This window comes from Arvicanthis niloticus, chromosome 6, assembly GCF_011762505.2.
Source record: "Arvicanthis niloticus isolate mArvNil1 chromosome 6, mArvNil1.pat.X, whole genome shotgun sequence".
NCBI classification, from domain to species: Eukaryota; Metazoa; Chordata; class Mammalia; order Rodentia; family Muridae; genus Arvicanthis; species Arvicanthis niloticus.
The window spans coordinates 106,722,126-106,742,196 of NC_047663.1; the positions used below are offsets into that span (position 1 = coordinate 106,722,126).

The following is a 20,071-nucleotide window of genomic DNA, read 5'->3' on the forward strand; positions in this document are numbered from 1 at the left end:
GCCACTGATTCAGAGGCTAATGACCCCCCAGTCCTGGGCCCTGAGCAGACCACATATGTTCCCTCCACTGGACACAGGGCCTCTTTAGTCAGGGTCAAGTTCAAGGCCCTTTAGACACCCCAATTTTTCCAGTGTACTTCCTGTAGTATTATCCATGTGCCCTGCATCCAATTCCTTGCACCCAGGCTATCAGAGCCAATGTTCACCACAATTCATTATTTTCTCTAGGTAGAAATGAGAGGGTAGCCATCCCAAGGCCTCAAGGCCACCCTGCCAACCCTTCCTGCACCCCTTGGCTGGATCCCTGTCCTGTGACACTCATAGGCAGAGAGGCTGGACACCCGCCAATACCAAGCAGGGCTCCTCAGGCTTTGCTGAGAGCAGAGCAAGGGCCTCCTTCTTGCTCCTGTTGCTTTCTAGCTGCATCAGAGCTGCCACCTTTTCTAGGCTTCCGTCGCAGCATTTATATGATAGGAATTGTGACAACAGAAGAGATTTCATTGTGAGTTGTGAGAGGAGGGGTTACGGGACCACCTAGGACCATCCAAGGTCTTCTTGGGAGCTGCCCTCATGAACTGAGAGATTGACTTCAGCCCCTTCTTCCTGAACCTTCGGGGGGTGGGGGGTCTCAGGATTCATGAAGTTTGACCTTTAAGGTTCCCACAGCCTGAGGCTCCAGGGAACACCGATCCTGCTCTCCTGGGTGCACAAAGCTTGGTGTCTTAGTTAGGGTTTTACTGCTGTGAACAGACACCATGACCAAGGCAACTCTTATAAGGGCAACATTTAATGGGGCTGGCTTACAGTTTCAGAGGTTCAGTCCGTTATCATCAAGGCAGGAACATGGCAGCATCTAGTCAGGCAGAGCTGAGAGTTCTACACCTTCATCCGAAGGCTGCTAAGATGAGAATCTTAAAGCCCACACTCACAATGACACACTTTCTTCAACAAGGCCACACCTACTCCAACAAAGCCACCTCTCCAATAGGGCCACTCCGGGGGCCAAGCATATTCAAACTACTGCACGTGACATTCGGAGGAAATAAAGGGGTTGTCAAAGGCCCCTGGGCCCATACCCATCTTCTCGCTAGCTCCAGAATCATGGCTTTACCAGGGCAGAGCAGCCACTGGTCTGATGAAGAGGAGGTGTTGTACCTGAGTATCCTAGTTAGGGTTGTCACTGCTGTGGTGAAACACCATGACCAAAGTGCCTTGGGGAGGGAAGGGTTTATTTGGCTTGCACTTCCAAATTACTGTTCATCATCAAAGAAATTCAGGGAGCCGGGCGGTGGTGGCGCACTCCTTTAATCACAGCACTAGGGAGGCAGAGGCAGGAGGATTTCTGAGTTCGAGGCCAGCCTGGTCTACAGAGTGAGTTACAGGACAGCCAGGGCTACACAGAGAAACCCTGTCTCGAAAAACCAAAAGAAAAAACGAGAAATTTAGGATAGGAACTCAGTTGGAGCAGAAACCTGGAGACAGGAGCTGGTGCACGGACTATGGCAGGGTGCTGCTTACTGGCTTGCTGCACCCCATGGCATACTGAGCCTGCTTTCTTACAGGACCTAGGACGACCAGCCTAGAGATGGCACCACCCACGATGGAATCTCCCCCATCAATCACTAAGAAAATGCCCTACAGCCAGATCTTATGGAGGAGGTTTGTTTGTTTTTGTTTTAAGTTGAGGTTCCTTCCTTTCAGATGACTCTAGCTTGTGTCAAGTTGATCTAAAAATGGCCAGGACACTGGGCCTCCTGCCTTCATGTGCCAGTGCACTTTGTGGCAGGCTATCTCTGGAATGCAGCTCACATGTCAGATGAGACCCCAGCTAGAAGCCAGCTTCTCCCAGGTCATTCTTGTTGAGCCTGGCTGTAGTCACAGCTTCAAGATACTAGTCACAAGAATCCAGTCTAGAGGTGGGCTAGCATTGTGGCTGTAACCCACCTGTCCTTAGAGCAGATGATTTATCCTCTTTTACTGGGAACTTAACCTCTGTTGCTTTAAGGCAGGTTTGGGACAGCCCCCAGGACAAGCTGGTCTGCCCCTTTTCCCTGCACTTTTTTACAGGCAGCTCTGGGTCTATTAGAAATGGTTTCAGGAGTCAATATATATGGTGGCACACACCTTTAACCCCAGCACGTTCGAGGATGGATCACTGTGATTTTGATGCCAGCCTGTGTTTGAAGTCTACATAGTGGGTTCTAGGCCAGCCAGGGTTCCATAGTGAGACCCTGTCTTGATAAATTAATTAATTAATTAATTAATTAAAAGAAAAGAAAAGAAAGAAGTGCTTTTAAAGCACACAGCTGAGCAGGGAAGTGCAATAATGTTTCCTGGGTCCTTCTCAGACTCAGCAGCAAACTACTCCGTGGCCTGAGCTGCTCAGGGGAGATCCCAGGGCCCAGCATCCCCTCCAGACCCAATCCCGGGCAAGGTATCATCACATCAGAAACCTGGAGGAAAGTGCAGTCCATGTTCCATAGATAGAGAAGACAACACTGGCCAGTGCCCACCCCATTGACAAGCAAAAGTCACGAAGACACAGAGACCCACAGGACAAGCCCACAGACTATCCACAAAGGGCTCTGTGGATGTGTGAGGACAGAAATGAATACCCAATTAAAAATGAGAGGACACTCAGGATGCTTAACAAATGTACAGTGGCAGGTGGCCCGTGGACCTGCTGGGTGGCCTGTGAATGGAGAGCTTTCAAAAAACAAATTAAGGATAGACCGTGTCTGGCATGTATGAAGCCCTGGGCTCCCCCTCAAATATCATAGAAAACGAAAAAGAAAAATGACCTAACTTGTAAGTGTTCTGCAATGCAGGGGATGTTTTGTGATGTTTCTGAACGAGGAACCTATATGCTTAGCTGTGATGTTGGAGGGGATGGGCGAGGGGCAGGGTGCCATGGCTCACATAGAGAAGTCACAGGACAACTTGTGGGAGTTAGTTCTCTCCTTCTACCATGTGAGTCTGTATCCCACTCAGGCAGTGAGCCAGCCTTAATGGCAAGTGGCTTTACCCACTGAGACATCTCACTGGCCAGTGGCTTAGATTTTTTTTCCCCTGTCAATGTAGATCAATTGAGAGTACCACATCCCCTAACATTGGTGAGAAAGCAGGACAGGAGGCAAAAGAGGACTCCATGGGCAGTGAGATGCTTCCTCCAAGGGCTCTTGCAAGTCTAGCAAAAGAGATAAACAGATGTGGGCTGTTGCTTCACATCTGGTCCATTCCTGGTCTCAGTACACAGTGGTAGACTATACATGGCAACGTAGATTCACAAAGGTGAATGAAAAGGTGGCTGTGACCCCATACACGGTCACCTGTACTCTCAGCACACCTACCCCATACACGGTCACCTGTACCCTTGGCATACCTACCCCATACACGGTCACCTGTACTCTCGGCACACCTACCCCATACACAGTCATCTGTACTCTCGGCACACCTACCCCATACACAGTCATCTGTACTCTCGGCATACCTAACCCGTACATGGTCATCTCTACCCTCAGCACACCTACTCTCCATATGCAGGACAAAACCAAATCTACCAGAAAGCAAGGGCCATCCTCTCTGTGCCAGAAGAATGATCCATACATTGTTATGCAGCTTGGTCCTGACCGGGCCTTTTCTAGCTGTAGGCCATCCCCTGAGCGCTGAGCCTCTGCCTGGCCCACACTGACTTGCAGAGCCAAAACTGCATTTTAACAGCATAGGTAGAGAAAGCTGCCTTGTCCACACAACTGGTAAACCTAAGGAGATTGAGGCACACAGAGACACACAAGCTCACAAAGAGCTGGCACCACACAGGCGTCTAGTGTTCAGTTAGCATGCCTCTACTGCACTGAGTGATCTCCCGCAAAGGGAGGTTACTTGGTAAGCAAGGATTAGCTGAAAGAGGGGCAGGAGAAAGGCCCAATGGAGGCAGGGGAAGGGTTCTAAGGACATTGGCCAAGCAGAGCAGGTGGAGGAAAATGACCAGGGACTCCAGCATATGGGGCTCATTGTCTTGGAGAAGAAGAGGAGTTCTCTCTCTCTCTCTCTCTCTCTCTCTCTCTCTCTCTCTCTCCCCCCAGTTGCTTCTAAGACATACAGGGTTCTGGAAAGGAAAGGACCTGAGGTATTCACAGCTACTCTGTGCCTAGCCCAGCCTTGTGGATTTGCCCTGTCTGGCATTTGAAGCAGTCTGTCTTGCATCTGGAGACACCACCCATTCGCATGTGGAACCAGCTCTTCTGTTGTTCAGTAGTGTCTTTGACGTTGTTCTCAGGACACTGGGATAGGCAACTGTCTCTTGTTTCTCCTGTTCTAAGTGACCTCAGCGGGCAGGAAAGTGCCTCCCTGTGCAGCCTAGGAGCATTGTTTACTCTGAGAGCAAGCTTAAGAGCTAGAAACTGGGGTGACCCCACCACCTGGGATGCTGAGATAACCAACAACTATGTGTTCAGTATGCTCTGACCCGCCTAGTGCCCCTATAGCAGTAATGAGGGGTTCCTCTCTATCTCTTCCACTCTTGAAATACAAGTGTGCAGCCATGGGTGGAGAACATCTTATCAATGATAGGCCACATGTGTGACTCTGAGTAGTGAGGTCCTAATGCAAAAGACGCTTGGTTTGTGTTCCTATTATGACACATTTTGTTTCTAATGAGACATTTCTCAGACTCTATTCTGTCATTAAGCAATGCACAACATATACATATTTTAGTAAAAAAAAAATTAGGGGTAAAATTTAACATTTTAAACATATTTTACACACACACACACACACACACATATATATATATATACATACATATATATATATATAATGATTGTATATGTGTGAGTGTGGAGACCCATGTGTTATGGAATGTATGTGCATGTGTGTGTGTGTGTGTGTGTGTGTGTGTGTGTGTGTGTAAGTCAGAGGATAAACTCAGTGTTAGCCCTTGCCTTCCACTTTGTTTGAGACAGGATTTCTTGTTTGTTACCCATCACACCAAGCTATCTGGTCTATAAGCCTCCAGGAATTCTGTAACTTTCCAACATGCCATAAGCACTGGGAATATAGATGGATGTTACCATGTCCAGCTTGACATGGGTTCTGGAGACCCAAATTCTGGTCCTCAGACTTAAACCGTAAGTGCTTTACTAACTGAGCCATCTCCACAGCCCCTGTTCTAACCATTGTTAAGTTTGGTGTGTAACCACTGCTACCGTCCATTCAGAGACTCTCACCTTCTCAAGCAGAATAGAAGTCCCCACTAACACTGGCTTCTCAGTCAACTCAGACCCTGAATACCAACTTCTGCCATCTGTCTCTATGAATTGGAGGACTCTGGGGACCTTATTTCAGTAGAGTCCCATAGGACTTTCCAGTATTGGGGGTTCTCTCCCTGTGGGGGTAGATGGCAGACTTCCTAAGTGTTCTACGGTATGGACTGACCCGCAGGTTAGCCCTCACCATGGGTAGACACTGTTGGAACAATGGCATGAGAGTTTGTGCAGCAACAGTTCTTCAGGGCCACATCCTTGTTGCTCCCTGGGAGTTCCTTCTGCCTAGCACCTAGCTTCCTCCTCTATGGGGACACTGGGAAGGTTATTGTTGAGAACCGCACTAGCCCAGGTTTGGAGGCCAGAATTGTGGGAAGCGACTCCGCTCTCGCCATTACAAGGTGGTGCTTGGCATAGGCATTGCTTGAGAGAAAAGACAACTCCATATATGGAGTTGTATGCGCTGAGAGGTGTGGTTACCCGATCGCCTTCCTCTCGTCATTGGGAGTGGCCAATTAGTAGTGACATCGTGTCAATCGCTGATTGGAACAAGGAAAAGGTTTTAAGGGGATATGCACGGGGAGAAGACAGAGAGAGAGAGGGAGAGAGAGAGAGAAAGAAAGAAAAGAAGCTCGCTGTACAGGGATAGCTGAATAAACCTCTTGAAGAAGAACACGGTTGCCGTTGACTTATTCCGAGGGTCGGGTGTGGGTAGCAACACAGAATGTCACGGACCGCTCTGTCAATGTTTGAAACCCGCACTGCCAAAAGCCTTGGGGGCTAAACTGTTAGAGCCTGCACTGCCCCAAGCAGCTCCGGTCTTCGGGTCAGGGTTTAGCAAGAGAGAGAGAGTGAGGACGGACGAGAAGAATGGAGACCAGACAGAGTGTGATTCAATCCCATTTATTCTTCAGTCTCTCTTCTTCTCTCCAAGTCCCTAGTTTCTAGCACCTAATCCTAGTCCCAGTTGCTAGTCTCTTTCCCAGTTCCAAGTTCTCTTCCAAGTGTCTATCTCGAGTACAAGTGTCTAATACTTTTCCAAGTACAAGTGTCTAATCCAAGTGTCTAATTCCTAGTTGCCTGTCTCGAGTCTCAAGTGCCTACTCCCTGTGCCTAATACTTAATAATAATTTCTTCTGTCTGCCTCTTTCGACTTTTATATGTCTCAGCCACGCCTCTAAGTCACACCCTTAAGTCACGCCCTTAGGTCTTATTTCTAAATCACACCTTTAAGTCTCATACCCAAGGGAAAATCCTGGGTTTCTAAAACAAGATGTTATCAGAGTGTACTCAGCTGTTGTAGGCTGTTGTAATCAAGTCTCTTGTCAGGGTATATGGCTCAAGATGGCTACATGGATGATAGCCGCCTTCTGTCGGTTTCCCACAGTTATGTTAGGCCAAGCTGCCTGACTCCGATCTTCTAATCCCAAGAAATGGTCTCTGAGCACTGTATTCCTCTGATAGGTGCCCAAGGCTCAACTGATAATGTACTGGATCTCATCCCTGTCCCACCATCCTCAAGGAGCAGGACACATGCCTTATTCTTTTCTTCCTTGGTGGAAGATTAGAGAAGTGTGTGTGTGTGTGTGGTCTGTCCATGCTGGGCTGATTGTAAGGGGATGAATAGGTGACCCCATAGAGGCAGGTGCCAAAGGAAGTCTCCAATCCCAGACTGGGAGTCCCAGTCCCTGATCCAATTACATAGAAAGGCCTATATGGAATGTCTGGACCCCCAACACCTCCTAGGCCCCACATCAGACCATGAATCAGGTCCTGGAGTTTCCTGGAATTAACAAAGGAAGCCCTGGCTTGGTGAGAGCTGACTTAGAATCAGGGACCAGGAACCCTACCCTCAGAGAGCTGCATATTGTTAGTCACCGGGTGGCTAAAGTTAAGCTGTCAGTGGAGTCCCTGTGGCTGACCTTGTAGGTTGGGGATCACAGCTGCTTCTTTGGGAGAGACCTATTCTCTATTTGCATCCCAGGATAAGGCTAACAAGGCAAGGGTGAGGCCATAGCTGCCTCCTCCTCCACAGAGAGCCTAGCTAGCAGGACTGGCCTGTGTGTGTGTCGGGGGCTATCCAAGGCTTCTGTTAAGAGAGACAGGTCCTGCCCCATCAAGAGGAGACCGGATGGTCAAAGTGCTGAGAAAAAATGATAGGATACCCACATCAAGGCTCAGGGAACATCACAAAGGCAGAAAGAACTCAGAGCTCAGCGTGGGATGGGGCATTGTGGGATGCCGTCTGTTGGTGTGACGCTGGTGTTGTACTCTCTACTAACTCATAGCACCGCGATTACCTGCAAAAGAGTGGGGGTGAGGGAAGGCCCTAAATCCCCGAAAGGTACACCCCACCTGTGCGTGTGTGTATGTGTGCATACATACATGCACACTCACATGAGTGTAAGGCCTGTTAACATTCTGTCACACAAAAAAGAGAGAGTTCACAAGGCCCCACCTTTCCCTTAGAATCTACATGCAGTTATTGGATGTTGGGGAAAAGAGAGACATTATCTTCAGTGGTCTTACCACTTGTAAGTTACCTATGCTCCTGCAAACGGCCCTTCACCCAGGTTTCCGTTGTTTTAATTTTGCAAGTGTGAGTGTTTTCTGCATGAACACTGTGTTGCAGTGCCTGCAGAAGGCAGAAAAAGGCGCTGGATCCTTTGGGAACTGGAAGAGTGTGGGGTGAGAATTAGGTGCTGTGGAGGAGCAGCCAGTGCTCTTAACTGCTGAGCTGTCTCTCCAGCCTCTTCACCACGCCTCTGTAAGCAACACAAATGAAGCTCATCCGGTCACACACATAAAAAAGGCTTAGGAGTAAAGGGGACCAGTTGGAAAGAGGGAGGGTAACAGTGGGAGAAGGACAGAGAAAAGGGTAAATATGGCATTATCATAATGAAACACATTATTATACATAATTCTCTTGCGGTGACACACATTTTTGAGTTATTTATTTATGTATATGAGAACTCTATTTGCACATATACCTGCATGACAGAAGAGAACACCAGACAGAAGAGGGCATTGGATCCCATTACAGACGGTTGCGATCCACCATGTAGTTGCTGGGAATTGAACTCAAGACTCCTAGATGAGTAGGGCTCTTAACCGCTGAGCCATCTCTCCAGCAGTTTTTAAATTACATTTCTTGAGAGAGAGAAAACAAATGGCACAGAGTATGCTTGTGAGTCGGAGGACAACTTGCTGGCATCAGTTCTCCACTTCCGCTGTGTAGATCTGGGGATTGAATGTAGGCCATCAGGCATGTCAGCGAGCACTTTCACCTACTCAGCAGCCCTCCTGAGACAGCCCCGGGATAGAACCACATATACACTGGGGCCACTCCCCACAGAAATCCTGACTCCTTACCCTGCTCTGTCCCTACCCTGCCCAGACAGCTGCCGCGGTCTCTGAGGAGGCAGCCTGCTTTGCTTGAATCCGGTCTTCCTCCTGTCCATAAGTCAACTAAGGAACTGGGAAGACTGGCACAACTTCATGGCCAGGGATGCTTGAGTCCAAGGATGGGAAGGGGGTCTCCGCTGGCTCTGAATTCTCTCAGCCCCCAAGTCACCCAGTCACTGAGCCCCTCCCATTCATCAAGGGCCTGCTTCACATCCTTCTGAGCCTGGCCTCTTTGGTTCCCTCCTAATTCTAGGACCCCAGCAGAGACGATAATGGTCCAAGGTCAAATGTGGCAGCTTTATACCTCTGTAGGGGCAGAGACCTCCCTGCTCCCAACACTGGATCCTTGAATCCGTGACCCTTCTATGGAACCCTGTGGGGATCCAGGTGACCTGAGGTGAGGAGCTAAAGCCTTAGGGCAGGGTGCACAAAGCAGGCCTGCCCCTTCTACGGCTGCAAGGCTCTGCCCTAGTTCTGAAGCTCCTGTGCCCTGATGAAAGGGAAGGGTCCTCGTCCCTCTGCTGCTGGTCTCAGTGCTCCCTGCTCCTTTCTTTTCTCTTCTTCTTTCCTTCCTTTGTTTTTCTTTTTCTTTCTTTTTTTTCTTTTTGTTGTTGTTGGTTTCTCTGTGTAGCCTTAGCCATCCCGGAACTCACTCTGTAGATCAGGCTGGCCTCAGACTCACAGAGATCCACCTGCCTCTGCCTCCCAAGTGCTGGAATTAAAGCTACTCATACCCGCCTACCCCTCACTTTCCTCTCTTGTGAAGGTCCCTTGGTAATCGGCCCATGACCTTTCAAGGGCAGAGTTGTGTTGGCAGAAACAGAGAACTTTCACCTTAGGGCTGACTCTGTCCAAAGCCACATTAAGGTCCCTCTTAGATTGGCAGGGAGGAGCTGGCCCTCCTGTGAGCAATGCAGGAGTATGGGACTTAAGGACTTAAGTAAGTCTATCATGTTCCCTAAGCCCACCCTCTGCAGGCCTCCCTGGGCCAGCAGCAACTTCCTGATGGATCAAAAATGGGCAAAGCCAGTAGCCTGCTGATGTACCAGCTTCCTCCTTAAAAGGGTAAGGACAAGAGACAGAAGGGGCTGTGCACAAAAACAAGAAGCTGATACACATTTTCTGAGCATAACCAGATTTTGACCTTCCAGGTCACAGGGTCATGGCAGGGGCAGGGCTGAGGATGAATCCTGGTGGCACTTCACAGGCTTCTCTTTCTTGGAAATCCAGAATGACTCTGACATTTGACATGAGCTGAGTGACCAATTTCAAAGTTCCTGCTAAGACAAAACCTGTCTCATATCAATACTCCCTGACCCCCATGGGCCTCGGGGCCTTCTGGGTATGTATCCATGAGCCCCTTCCGGTTCTTTAACAGCCAAGGAGCATGGCTAAGAATCTACCAGCCCGAGTGAATGAAGGCTCAGTGGCGGCAGAGGTGAGGATTTTGGAGCCAGAGGGTAATGTGTCCTGAAAAGGCCCATGCCCCACCAAATGTTGGCATGGATCCATTGATTCTGCTTCAAGCTGGAGTTGGGGTAGGATGTGAAAGCAGGGTTCAGTGCTCACCTCTCACACCTGTGACCTTGTTCTTTGGGCATTTGGATGGGGACAGTGTGTAGCATTGAGGCTCCCATAGGAGATAGCTCTGGATGACCCTAAACCAGTATCCTACTTCAAACAGTTCTGTAAGAGAGTGATTGAGCTGGGTGGTGGTGTACAACTTTAATCCCAGCACTTGGGAGGCAGAGCCAGCTGGACTTCTGAGCTCAAGCCCAGTCTGGTCTACAGAGTGAGTTCCAGGACAGCTGAGGCCACACAGAGAAACCATGTCTCAAAAAAACAAAACAAACAAAAAAACAGGAAGAGGAGGAAAAAAGAAGAAGAGAGGGAGGAGGAGGAAGAGGATGATGAGGAAGAGAGTGATTATGTTGTGTTGGACAGAGCTCCAGGACACCTTCTGGGGACATACACATGGCACAGACCCACTAGCTCCTGATGAGACAAAACCAACCAACCAACCAAACAAACAAACAAACCCGGGTGAGTTAAGGAATCTACCCCAAACTCCACAGAGCAGGTAGTGTGAAACATATAAAAAGGGGGCCAGGGATTGGGATCCTATCAGGTGACCAAAAGTGGCCCTAGGGAGACCCTCACAGGCTGTAAAAGTATGAGCCATGGGTGTTGGGAAGGCAGTTATCTTTAGTAATGTCACTTGACATGAGCTGAGTGACCAATTTCACAGTCAAGGTTCAAGATAAGACCCCAGAGGCTGCTTCCAGGACCCTCTTCAGAGACTCATGTTAAAGCCAACTCACCCACCCCACCCCACCCCACCCCACCCCACCCCACCCCACCCCACCCCACCCCACCCCACCCCACCCCAGAGTAAGCTCAGCCAGTACTGAAGGCAGTGAGACATGGGGAGACCAACTGCCAGGCCCAAACCCAGAACCCCAGTTTAGCCCAGATAAACTCTACCCACATGCAGTTGTCCCTCTGCCCACTTGGGGGCAGGCCTGGCCAAGGGGAGGGGACAGAGGGAGCCACACATCCAAAAGAGGGCAGGTGTGCCAGGAGAAGAGGAAGAGCCAGTTTGTAGACAATAAATTGTGAATAAAACCATTCCTCAGTCTAGGCAGTGACACACTCCTGTACCTCTCAGATAGGGACTTTTCGGGGACAGGTAGCCTCAGGTTCTTCCACAGCCAGATCTCTTCCCGACTTCTCTCCAATACTGTGTCCCCAATTCCACTGGCCAAGCAAAGTTCAGGAAAGCTGGGTTTGAATTGACTTTATTATTCTGTAAATGTGAACTTTACAAAGCACTTTACAATTAATGATGACATCCTTTTGTCATGGATTTCCACTTCTGAAACAGCTCTGAGCACAGGCTCATAGCTCTTGGGTTTCCCTGGTCAGCTTGCAGACATTGCTGTGTGTGTGGGTTTTTTGTTTTTTTTTTTTTTTTTGTTTTTTTGTTTTTTTTTTTTTTTAATTTGTTGCTGTTGTTGTTATTGATACAATGTTTTCAGCCATGGCTACAAAGTAACAGTCTTGTCACTACAGGGTCACAGCACAGAGAGAGGAGGACTCTGAAGGGACAAAAAACCAAAACAAAACCAAACAAAACAAAACAAAAACAACAAACCAAAAAACAAAGCCTCCTCCTCCCTAAAACCAAAGAAAGCCAGGATGTAGTGTTTGCTCAGCGGTTCTGTGAAGGCCTCCTTAGAGGTAGGGGAGCAACTGACTTTATTAACGCATTTTCTAACAGTCATGAGTTATGATGCTACTTTAACCCCTGGACAGTGCCTCGGGTCCTTTTCTCCCAACATCCCACTTAAGGGATAAATGTTCTTCTTGTACCCAGAGTCACCCAAAATGTTCAAGTCAAAAATATTTATACGTTTTATACTGAGTTCTCTTTTTGTCTGCTAAAAATAGTATTGCAAATTTTGGCTTCTTTTGACATAAAAATCACAATTGTGTGCAAAATGCTTGCAATGAGGCGACTGATGGGACACAAGCAGAGGCTATTCAATCAGAATGTTTTAGATCCTGCATCCTTTTCCTTTTCTAGGAAAACAAAACAAAGCAAACACCTTTGCCACTTTTGAAACACTTTGTAGTGAGCCCTTCTTCCAGCGGCACAGGCTGGGCTGCCTGACATGCAGAACCACACAGCAGCAGCACCATTCCAAGCAGTGGGTAAAGCTGAGATGTCACATGCTTGTCGCCATTCCAATTTGGGATCCACAGCAAGCAGATTCTAACAGGGTCTTTTGAGTTTTCAGCTGGCTGATGGGCCATCTGCCCTTCCCCCATCAGCTAAGAATCACCATCTTTAGGGAACCCAGGCAAGGAGCAGTGGGGCAGAGCCAAGACTTGAGGAGCACTGGGCTTAGGAAGTTCCCGCTGTTGAGCCAGGTAGCACCAGGCACGCCACAGTCCCTTGGAGGAGACTGGTCCTGTCAGCTTGCCGGCCCTCACTGCCCCTTTCTTCCGCCTTCCTTTAGGTTCTAAACAAACACCGCATAGCTAGTTTTCCTAGGCAGTCACAGAAGGACTCCTCAGAGTCTCTCCCCAATTGCCTTTCACACATCGCTGGCTTCATCCACATTCAAGGGCAAAGTAAGACACCAAGTCAGATGTTAGCTGAAGCAACTGGTATAGAAAACAATACAGAATTCAAGTACTGAGACAGCCGGGCAGACAGGCAGCCCCTCCAAGCTCACTATCAGCCCTGTCTCTGGTCCCTCGCCCTGGACCTGCTGTATTCGTCTCAGCAGCCTCGGGGACTATTGCCTGCTCTGGGAGGACAGAAGAGTAATGGCCGGATCCAGCCTTGCCCCAGCAGCTCCAACCCGATCCAGTCCCGACTGTCCTCATGGCAAAGATGCTGATGTAGCCATAGTTTCTACAATAGACTCTACATAGTATGTGCATATTGCTAGTAGTCAAGCTAGGAACAGAGGTGTAGACATTTGACAGATGCTGAGAGGCTCTCACCTATAAGGTCTGGACGAGTCAGGGTCACGGAACAGGACAAGACAGCCCCGATTCTGGAATTAGTCATCTTGTAAACAAAGGAGGGGGTCTGGTTTTTTTTAAATTGGTTTTCCTTGGAAAAAAATAATCAAAAGATGCTAAGGCACTCTGGAAGGCCCCTCGGAGCCCAGGCCTGCCACCCGCCTGCCTCACAGTACATTCAGGATGCAGAGGGAGTGCCTCCCCCCAAGCAGGTACAGTCATTGGCCATGCATGTCTGCAAACGCTCCCCACCACGTCCACCATGGGACACATTAGTGCAAAACGCTCTGCCTGGCCCACCCGGGGCACAGGGAGAGCTCAGAATCCATTCACATTTAATATCACTGAAGTTTTACCTATAGCTCTTGCCTTCCTTACCCAGAACAAAACAGATGGCAATTATAAACACTAAGGGACACAGGTTGAGGACATTGTGCTAGCCCGAGCAGTGATCAGGCATTCTGTGAGGCCACTGTCTCCTGTAATGGCCAGCACTACCTTCCCTATGCTGGCCCAGGGTGGAGACCATGCCCATCTTGGAGTGGAGGGATGAGAAAGAGCCCTTCTACCACCAACCAAAACAGGTGGGTTTGTCTCCCAAAGGTCCCCAAGGATGGTCAAATTAAAGTGCAAATTTGGGTGGGGGGAGCAGAAGGGATATTCCAGAGGGGAAGGGCACAGCCCTGCCCCCAGTCCTGTCGTACCCTCTACAGTTCTATGGTCTTCACCCAGCACCAGGAGGGTTTGGTCCAAGTCACTAAAGGGCTGGCTAGGGTTCCAACCTACCTAGGACTAAGATGGAAATGGGAGAGGTGAGAGGTCCATCTCTGGGCAGCTAGTTCCAGAGCTGGACATTAGCTAGCCTCTGAACTGGCCCTAGGAATGCAGGCCTTGGGTTACCAAGGAGCAGGGGAAGAAGCTCAGCTCAGTCCCCACAGCTCCTGCCATGATGCCCCTTGTCTTTTCCCATACCACAGGTCTTTCAGAAGAGGGGAGGGGGAGATATGACTATACATGTTTTGACATGTATAGTCAGCAGAGTATGGGGTCTACCTGTGAGGCCCCCAAGACAGGGAAGTGCCTGAAAAAAAAAAGGCGATCCAGAGGGAGCCTAAACTGCACCTCAGGTCTCCTACCCTCCAAATGGGGAAGATTGCTCAGCCTGTGGGCACAGGAGGGGTTCACAGGGCGCAAACTCATGCATAGAGGGATAGGGATTAGACCTTCAAGTTTGCTATGGTGAGTGTCCTTGGGCACCTCAGAGGCTGCTAGGTTTTGCAGGTAGGCAGGCAGTCCTCAGACAAGAGTCCAAGAGGAGACACTTGGGTAAGTGGTCTCAGGAGCATATCCCACACTTCAAAATGATAAAGCGCCAGCTTCAAGCCCGCCAGCTGTCCTCAAGGGCCCCCTGCAGGTGCCATCCTCATGATATTCTGTTTCTGGTCCCCAGTGAGATCCACACCTGCCAACTTCCCTGGCCCAGGCTTGTAGGGCCTGTACCTGTCACCAACTACACAGGGTACCCACAGTGAGCGATAAGCCCATCCCAGGCAGCAGTGCCCACTAGCCAGGCCCACAGGGGCCTAGTTTGGCTGTACATAGCTCTTCTTTCCTGGGCCCCCTTTGCCTCCAATGGGAGGCCAAGGTGGGGGTTATGGGCATGTATTCACCCAAATCCGCAGCAGGCTGGGGACAGGGACACTAGTCTCTCGCTTTTTTTTTTTCTTTTTTTTTTTCTTTTTTCTTTTTTTTTTTTTTCCTCTGTTCGGTCTGAAAGTTTCCAAACCACAAACAAAATAGATCTGAACTAAACAAAAACAGCAAACAAGCAAAATCCCAGAGTGGCTGGAGAGGCAGAGGGTGGTGAGGGCAGCCATGGCCAGGGGCAGAAAGACCCTGGGGGGTCAGCAGGCCAGCCGCTGGGGGTCTGGGTGGAGCAGAGTGAGGATGCAGGTATGGAGAGGGGATCACCTCATGTTTCCCCCACCCCCAGGTGACCAGCCATAGCTACTGCAGGGCCATCACTGGTCTTCCTGCCTTCCCCTCTCTCTCTCTCTCTCTCTCTCTCTCTCTCTCTCTCTCTCTCTCTTTCACACACACACACACACACACACACACACACACACAGAGCCGGCTTCCTGGGAGGAATGAAAACAAGAGAAGTCTGGCCTCTGGGGGCCCAGCACTCCCCGCCACTATCCCCGTGGGGTACATATGGGTAAGAATGGAGTGTTGTGTTTGCCCCTCCAGCCCAGGCCACTGCTGCCCCAGCTTCTGCTTTCAGAGCAGGAGGAAGAGGAAGGGTGGATGAGGCAGGGTCAGGTCAGGACATTAGGGACCTAGTGGCCTCTTCTACCTCCCCAAGAAGGGAAAGAGAGCACTACCAGGGAGACTGAGCTGGGGAATATCAAAAAGTTGCCCTGGGACCTTTGTCCCTCAGAGCGTGGCCAGCGGCCTAAATGTTTACAGTATAATGAATGCATTTGTTTCCTTCATCCATTTTAAATACAGGCAGAATAAAAATCACATTTTTGTCAGGCAGCAGTAGCAGTTCAGTAGGTAAGTGGCTTGGTCACATTTGTTTGTATTAGTAATGCATGCAAGCAGCTTTAGTACTCGGTCCCTTGTGAGTCGGCCTTGCCGGCCACTTACAAGGACCCTGCATAGGTGCCCTCTGGCCTTCTTGTTGCTGTGGCCACTGGTGTCTGAGGCCTGCTGGAGCTGGTGTTGCTCTGCTCAAAGGCCTGAGGAGAGCTCTGGCCATCAGCAGGCAGCTGCTCAGGGGCAGCCACCTCCTGGATAACCGAGCCAGCCCCATCCACCTCCTCATTAGCCTCAAAGGCAGGGTTGGCTGAAGTGCTCAGATCAACATTCACAGCATCAGTTCTCAGAGCCACGATGGTGGCTGCATCATTTCGTCGCTCGGCATAGATGCGTTGCTCAAACACCTGTGAAGCAGCAGACGGGAACTCGGGGTCCAGGGGCAGGCTGGCGGCTGATGCACCCATGACACTACGGTACATGTCCACACCCTCTGGAAGCATGGACTTGATCTTGGGCAGCCAGCGCTTGCGGACACGGCGAGCATTGGTACACATGTCTGCAGCGATCACATTCATCTCGCTCTCTTTGAAGCTGGGAGCAAAGTTCTGACAGTACACTGCATGGGCGAGAGGAGGAAAAGGAGTGAGAGTAGCTTCTCCCACCCGCTGCTGCCTAAGTGTCCACAGAAGTAAGGTGCCCAGGGCTGGAGAGTCTGCAATCTTGATTCCCACTAGGATCCCCTGATCTGGGCTGTCAATCCAGAAGTCAGTTTTTCTTTCCTCCACTCAGGAGACCCATATGACTCTTTGGGATGGTGTCTATCACAGTAAGGTAAGTCTGCTTGGGTGCCCACCAGATTTGGACCTGTGTCTAATCTTCTCAGCTCCCCCTGAAAAATGAGACAGTCAGGTCCTCCCGACATGATAAGCTGGCTCACCAACACTGTCCCTGGTTTCAGACAGGGCAGACAAAAAGGAGTGTGGGTGTCCTCATCGACGAAACAAAACAAAAGTCTCTTCTGTTTCCTAAGGAGCTGGAGACCAAGGTCAGACCTAGGTCCCCATAAGCATCAACCAGGAACAGGTCCCTAAGAGCCCAGCTTCACCACCTTCTGGTATCTCTGGGTTTCTTCACTCTTCAGGACTGTAATTACCCTCTTCTATAAAATAGAATTAGTCTTACAAAGGGAATTTCTAAGTAAGAACATACGATGTTGCTTGGGCCAGTGGCCCCAGGCAGCTGTGCTCTGGGCCAGTCTCTCTGTGTGTTGGGTGGCATAGCTTCTTCTGTATCTGAGGGTACAGGGCTAGGCGGTGGCTTGCCACAGAGATGGACTGGGCTCCGCCCCGCCACGCAGGAGCGGGAGGCAGAAGCCGGCCGAACAGATGGCAAAGACTCAAAATAACCTCAACATGTAAATAAGGGGTTTTGTTCAAAAAGGAAAATTAGATCTATTTCACATATTAAAATAGTTTCACAGCTGAATTCATCACACTTGGAAACCTACCAAGGACGTTAACACCTCGAGACGAGTTCTACTTGCTGCTCTTTTCTCTCTCCTGGTCCTAGTGCTACAGGCCGAAGCAAGCATGCAGGACACGAGCCCGCGGCCCAGAATGACCCTGAGGTCTTAATCTGCCTCGGGTTGAGATCTCAAGTCCAGATGGGATTCCTAGAGTTTCCCAGATCCACCCCACCGGAGTGACCCTTCACCGCCCACTCACGTTTCACGGCGTTCAGGACTCGGCTGTCCAGTGGCTTTCGGCTCGGGTCACTGGTAGAGGAGCGAATGCCAGTGCCACAGCTGTTGGCCAGTGTGTTCCTGGAGGAGGGACGAGGAAAGGAGGCAGAGTTGGCCCAGAAGTGACTCAAGAAACAGCTCCCTGTTCACATAACAGGTGAAAGAGCCCAAATTCCCACACCCACCTGTGTCTTCCCTCCTGAGTCACGTACCACGTTAGAGGAAGGACCAGTCTTCCTCCAAGGAATAAAACTCCCAGTGAGTGGGCACCCTGAGTGACGAGGCTGGGAAGCTGACTAACCAGCACTATCCATGGGAAATCTGAGTCATCTGAGTGAGTTGCTTTTCCTTGGAGAAGGGGCCCTTTGGCCCATGCACGTGGTAAAGTACACATAGCTTCTCACTTTCTTTGGGGAGGGGTACACAGCCAGTATTTCTCCAGACATACGAGGATCTCCCTAACATACGAGGATCTTTCTGGGCCTCTCTAGGGCATCTCCACGTCAGACACCCACATTTGTGTTAGGAAAAAGTGGAAGGCTGTAAAAGCTCAAACCTTTCATGACCAAGACAGCTCACACAGCTAGATGAAATCCTAAAAGCTTCTACAGCCCCCCAAGCACCTACCTGTCAAAGAAGGTGGCCAGGAGCCTCCGCAGCAGGACCTTATGCTTCACCCCTGCACACAGGTGGCAGTTCATGAGCTGGCCACGTGTGATGTAGACCCCGGAGCCTAAAGTCAGCAAACATCAATGTATGAGGTCTTTAGCCTTATAAACTAAACCAGGGCTCATGTCCTCTAAGGGGGATGCTAAGGCCAGGAAAGGCTACAGAGGAGCATAAGGAGGGGTGGGAGGTGAAGAGAGGCCTCTAGGACAAATGCAACCTCAGTTCTCACCTGCTAGAATACGTCACGGCTGGAGGATGCCAAGGCCAAAACTTTCCCTATCATAACTACCATCCTCAACCGAAAGCCACCAGGGTTGGGGAAAGATGTGGCAAACCCCATTCCTTCAGGTTCTCCTAATCCCCGGCTTCCTTTATTGTGCTAAGGCCTGTGGGCAGGATTAGACTACTCTGGCCCTCACCACCTCCTCAGGAACTTTCTGGGGCTAGCTTTGACTTTGGCTTTCCACCTTGTCCTTTCCCAGACACCAAAGAGCCATGGACAGAAGCTGGGAGAAATGGACAGCAGTCTGGAGAATCCAGCTGTGGCTTCCACTGGCCCAGCACTGGCTTCTCTACCTCATGTGTTCAAGGAAGTCTAGTGCAAGTGTGAACAGGGAAGTTATTCTCAGTCATAGACCCTGAAGAGAGCTGACAATGTCCCAGGAGCCCCTGTATAGTGTAGGTGAGCAGAGGATAGAACCTATGAGAGCAGCAGGGTCAGGGAGGCCACTGTTTACAAGGTGCTGCTACAGGAGAAGAGCCTGTCACTGACTGGAGGGAAGCACAGGTAAAAACAGTGAACGGTGTACACAGACTGTGGCTCTGGCCATGCACTCCCACTTATGTGGGTCTCCTTCATCTGATTCTTTTGTTTTTCAAGACAGAGGTTCCTCTGTGTAGCCCTGGCCATCCTGGGCTAGCTCTGTAGACCAGGCTGGCTTCAAACTCAGAAATTCCCCTTTGCCTCCTGAGTGTTAGAATTAAAGGCGTGTGCCACCGGGGTTGTTTATCTTATTTCTGACCGAGCATGGGCTAAACCTCTTTGTTTCAAGACGAGCTCTTACTATAGAGTCTAAGCTTGCCTTCAGTTCTCAATCCCTCTGCCTCAGCCTCCCAGACACTTGGTTACAGGTATGCACACCACTCCTGGTTCTTGGATCTTCCCATCAGTCCTGTCTATTAGGTTTTAGCAGAAGGAAGAGATCAGTGAAGACAGAAACCCGCTCCTGCCTGAAGAACACTTCTGCCTCTTAAGATACCTCAGCAGTCAGAAAAATTGCCTCTAGTGGCATCCAGAGATGCTGTTCTGCCCTAGGACTTGGAGGGAGCAGCCCTACTCCACCCCATCCTGGAAGCTGCATCCGGCTTCCTACTGCAGAGCTGGTTAGTAATGACGTCTCTAAGGCAGCGGCTTCCAGGAGAGAAGGAAAACTGGGCAGAATCTGGAGTTTCTGTTCTGTTAAGAGTGGGCCTCAAGATGCTACCTAGGATGTGCCAGTAGGGGGTGGTATCAAGATAGAAGCAGGAGAGGGTGGTTCAGGGAGGCAGAGCTAAGGTGCAGGGCTGAGGAACCTGTCCAGCTTGCTTGGGGCTTCCCAAGCAAACAAAACGAGCAATTAAAGCCCAGGCATGGTGGCCCACATCTTTAATCCAATCCCAGGGGCAGAGACAAGGGGATTTTTGTGAGTTAGAGGCCAGCCTGGTCTACATATCAAGTTCCAAGAAATCCAGGGCTATATAGAGAGACTTTTCTCAAATGGGCAATTCAAGGAAACTGTGGGGGCCAATGGGGCACCACCTACTTGGATCTTGCCGAATACTGCCTTACAAAATGCAAGCATCCCAACATAAAGGGATGACGTTTCTAAAAACGCACTGGTCCTAAGGGCTTCCACTCTACACCGTGAGCTAC

At 50.0% G+C, this 20,071-nt stretch overlaps 1 protein-coding gene across 3 annotated transcripts in view; it reads right to left on the bottom strand.

Moving 5' to 3' along the window:
• Nucleotides 1-11,451: 11,451 nt before the first annotated feature.
• The window catches only part of Nacc2 (NACC family member 2), a 67,996-nt gene continuing 59,376 nt past the window's right edge, over nucleotides 11,452-20,071 (bottom strand). For all 3 annotated transcript variants that reach the window (XM_076937604.1, XM_076937602.1, XM_034504962.2), the window contains 3 exons: nucleotides 18,118-18,223; nucleotides 17,474-17,571; nucleotides 11,452-16,365 (listed from right to left, as the gene is read on the bottom strand). In XM_076937604.1, coding sequence (XP_076793719.1) covers nucleotides 15,854-16,365; nucleotides 17,474-17,571; nucleotides 18,118-18,223 — 716 coding nt within the window. In that variant the 3' untranslated portion in view covers nucleotides 11,452-15,853. The remainder of the gene's footprint in view (nucleotides 16,366-17,473; nucleotides 17,572-18,117; nucleotides 18,224-20,071) is intronic.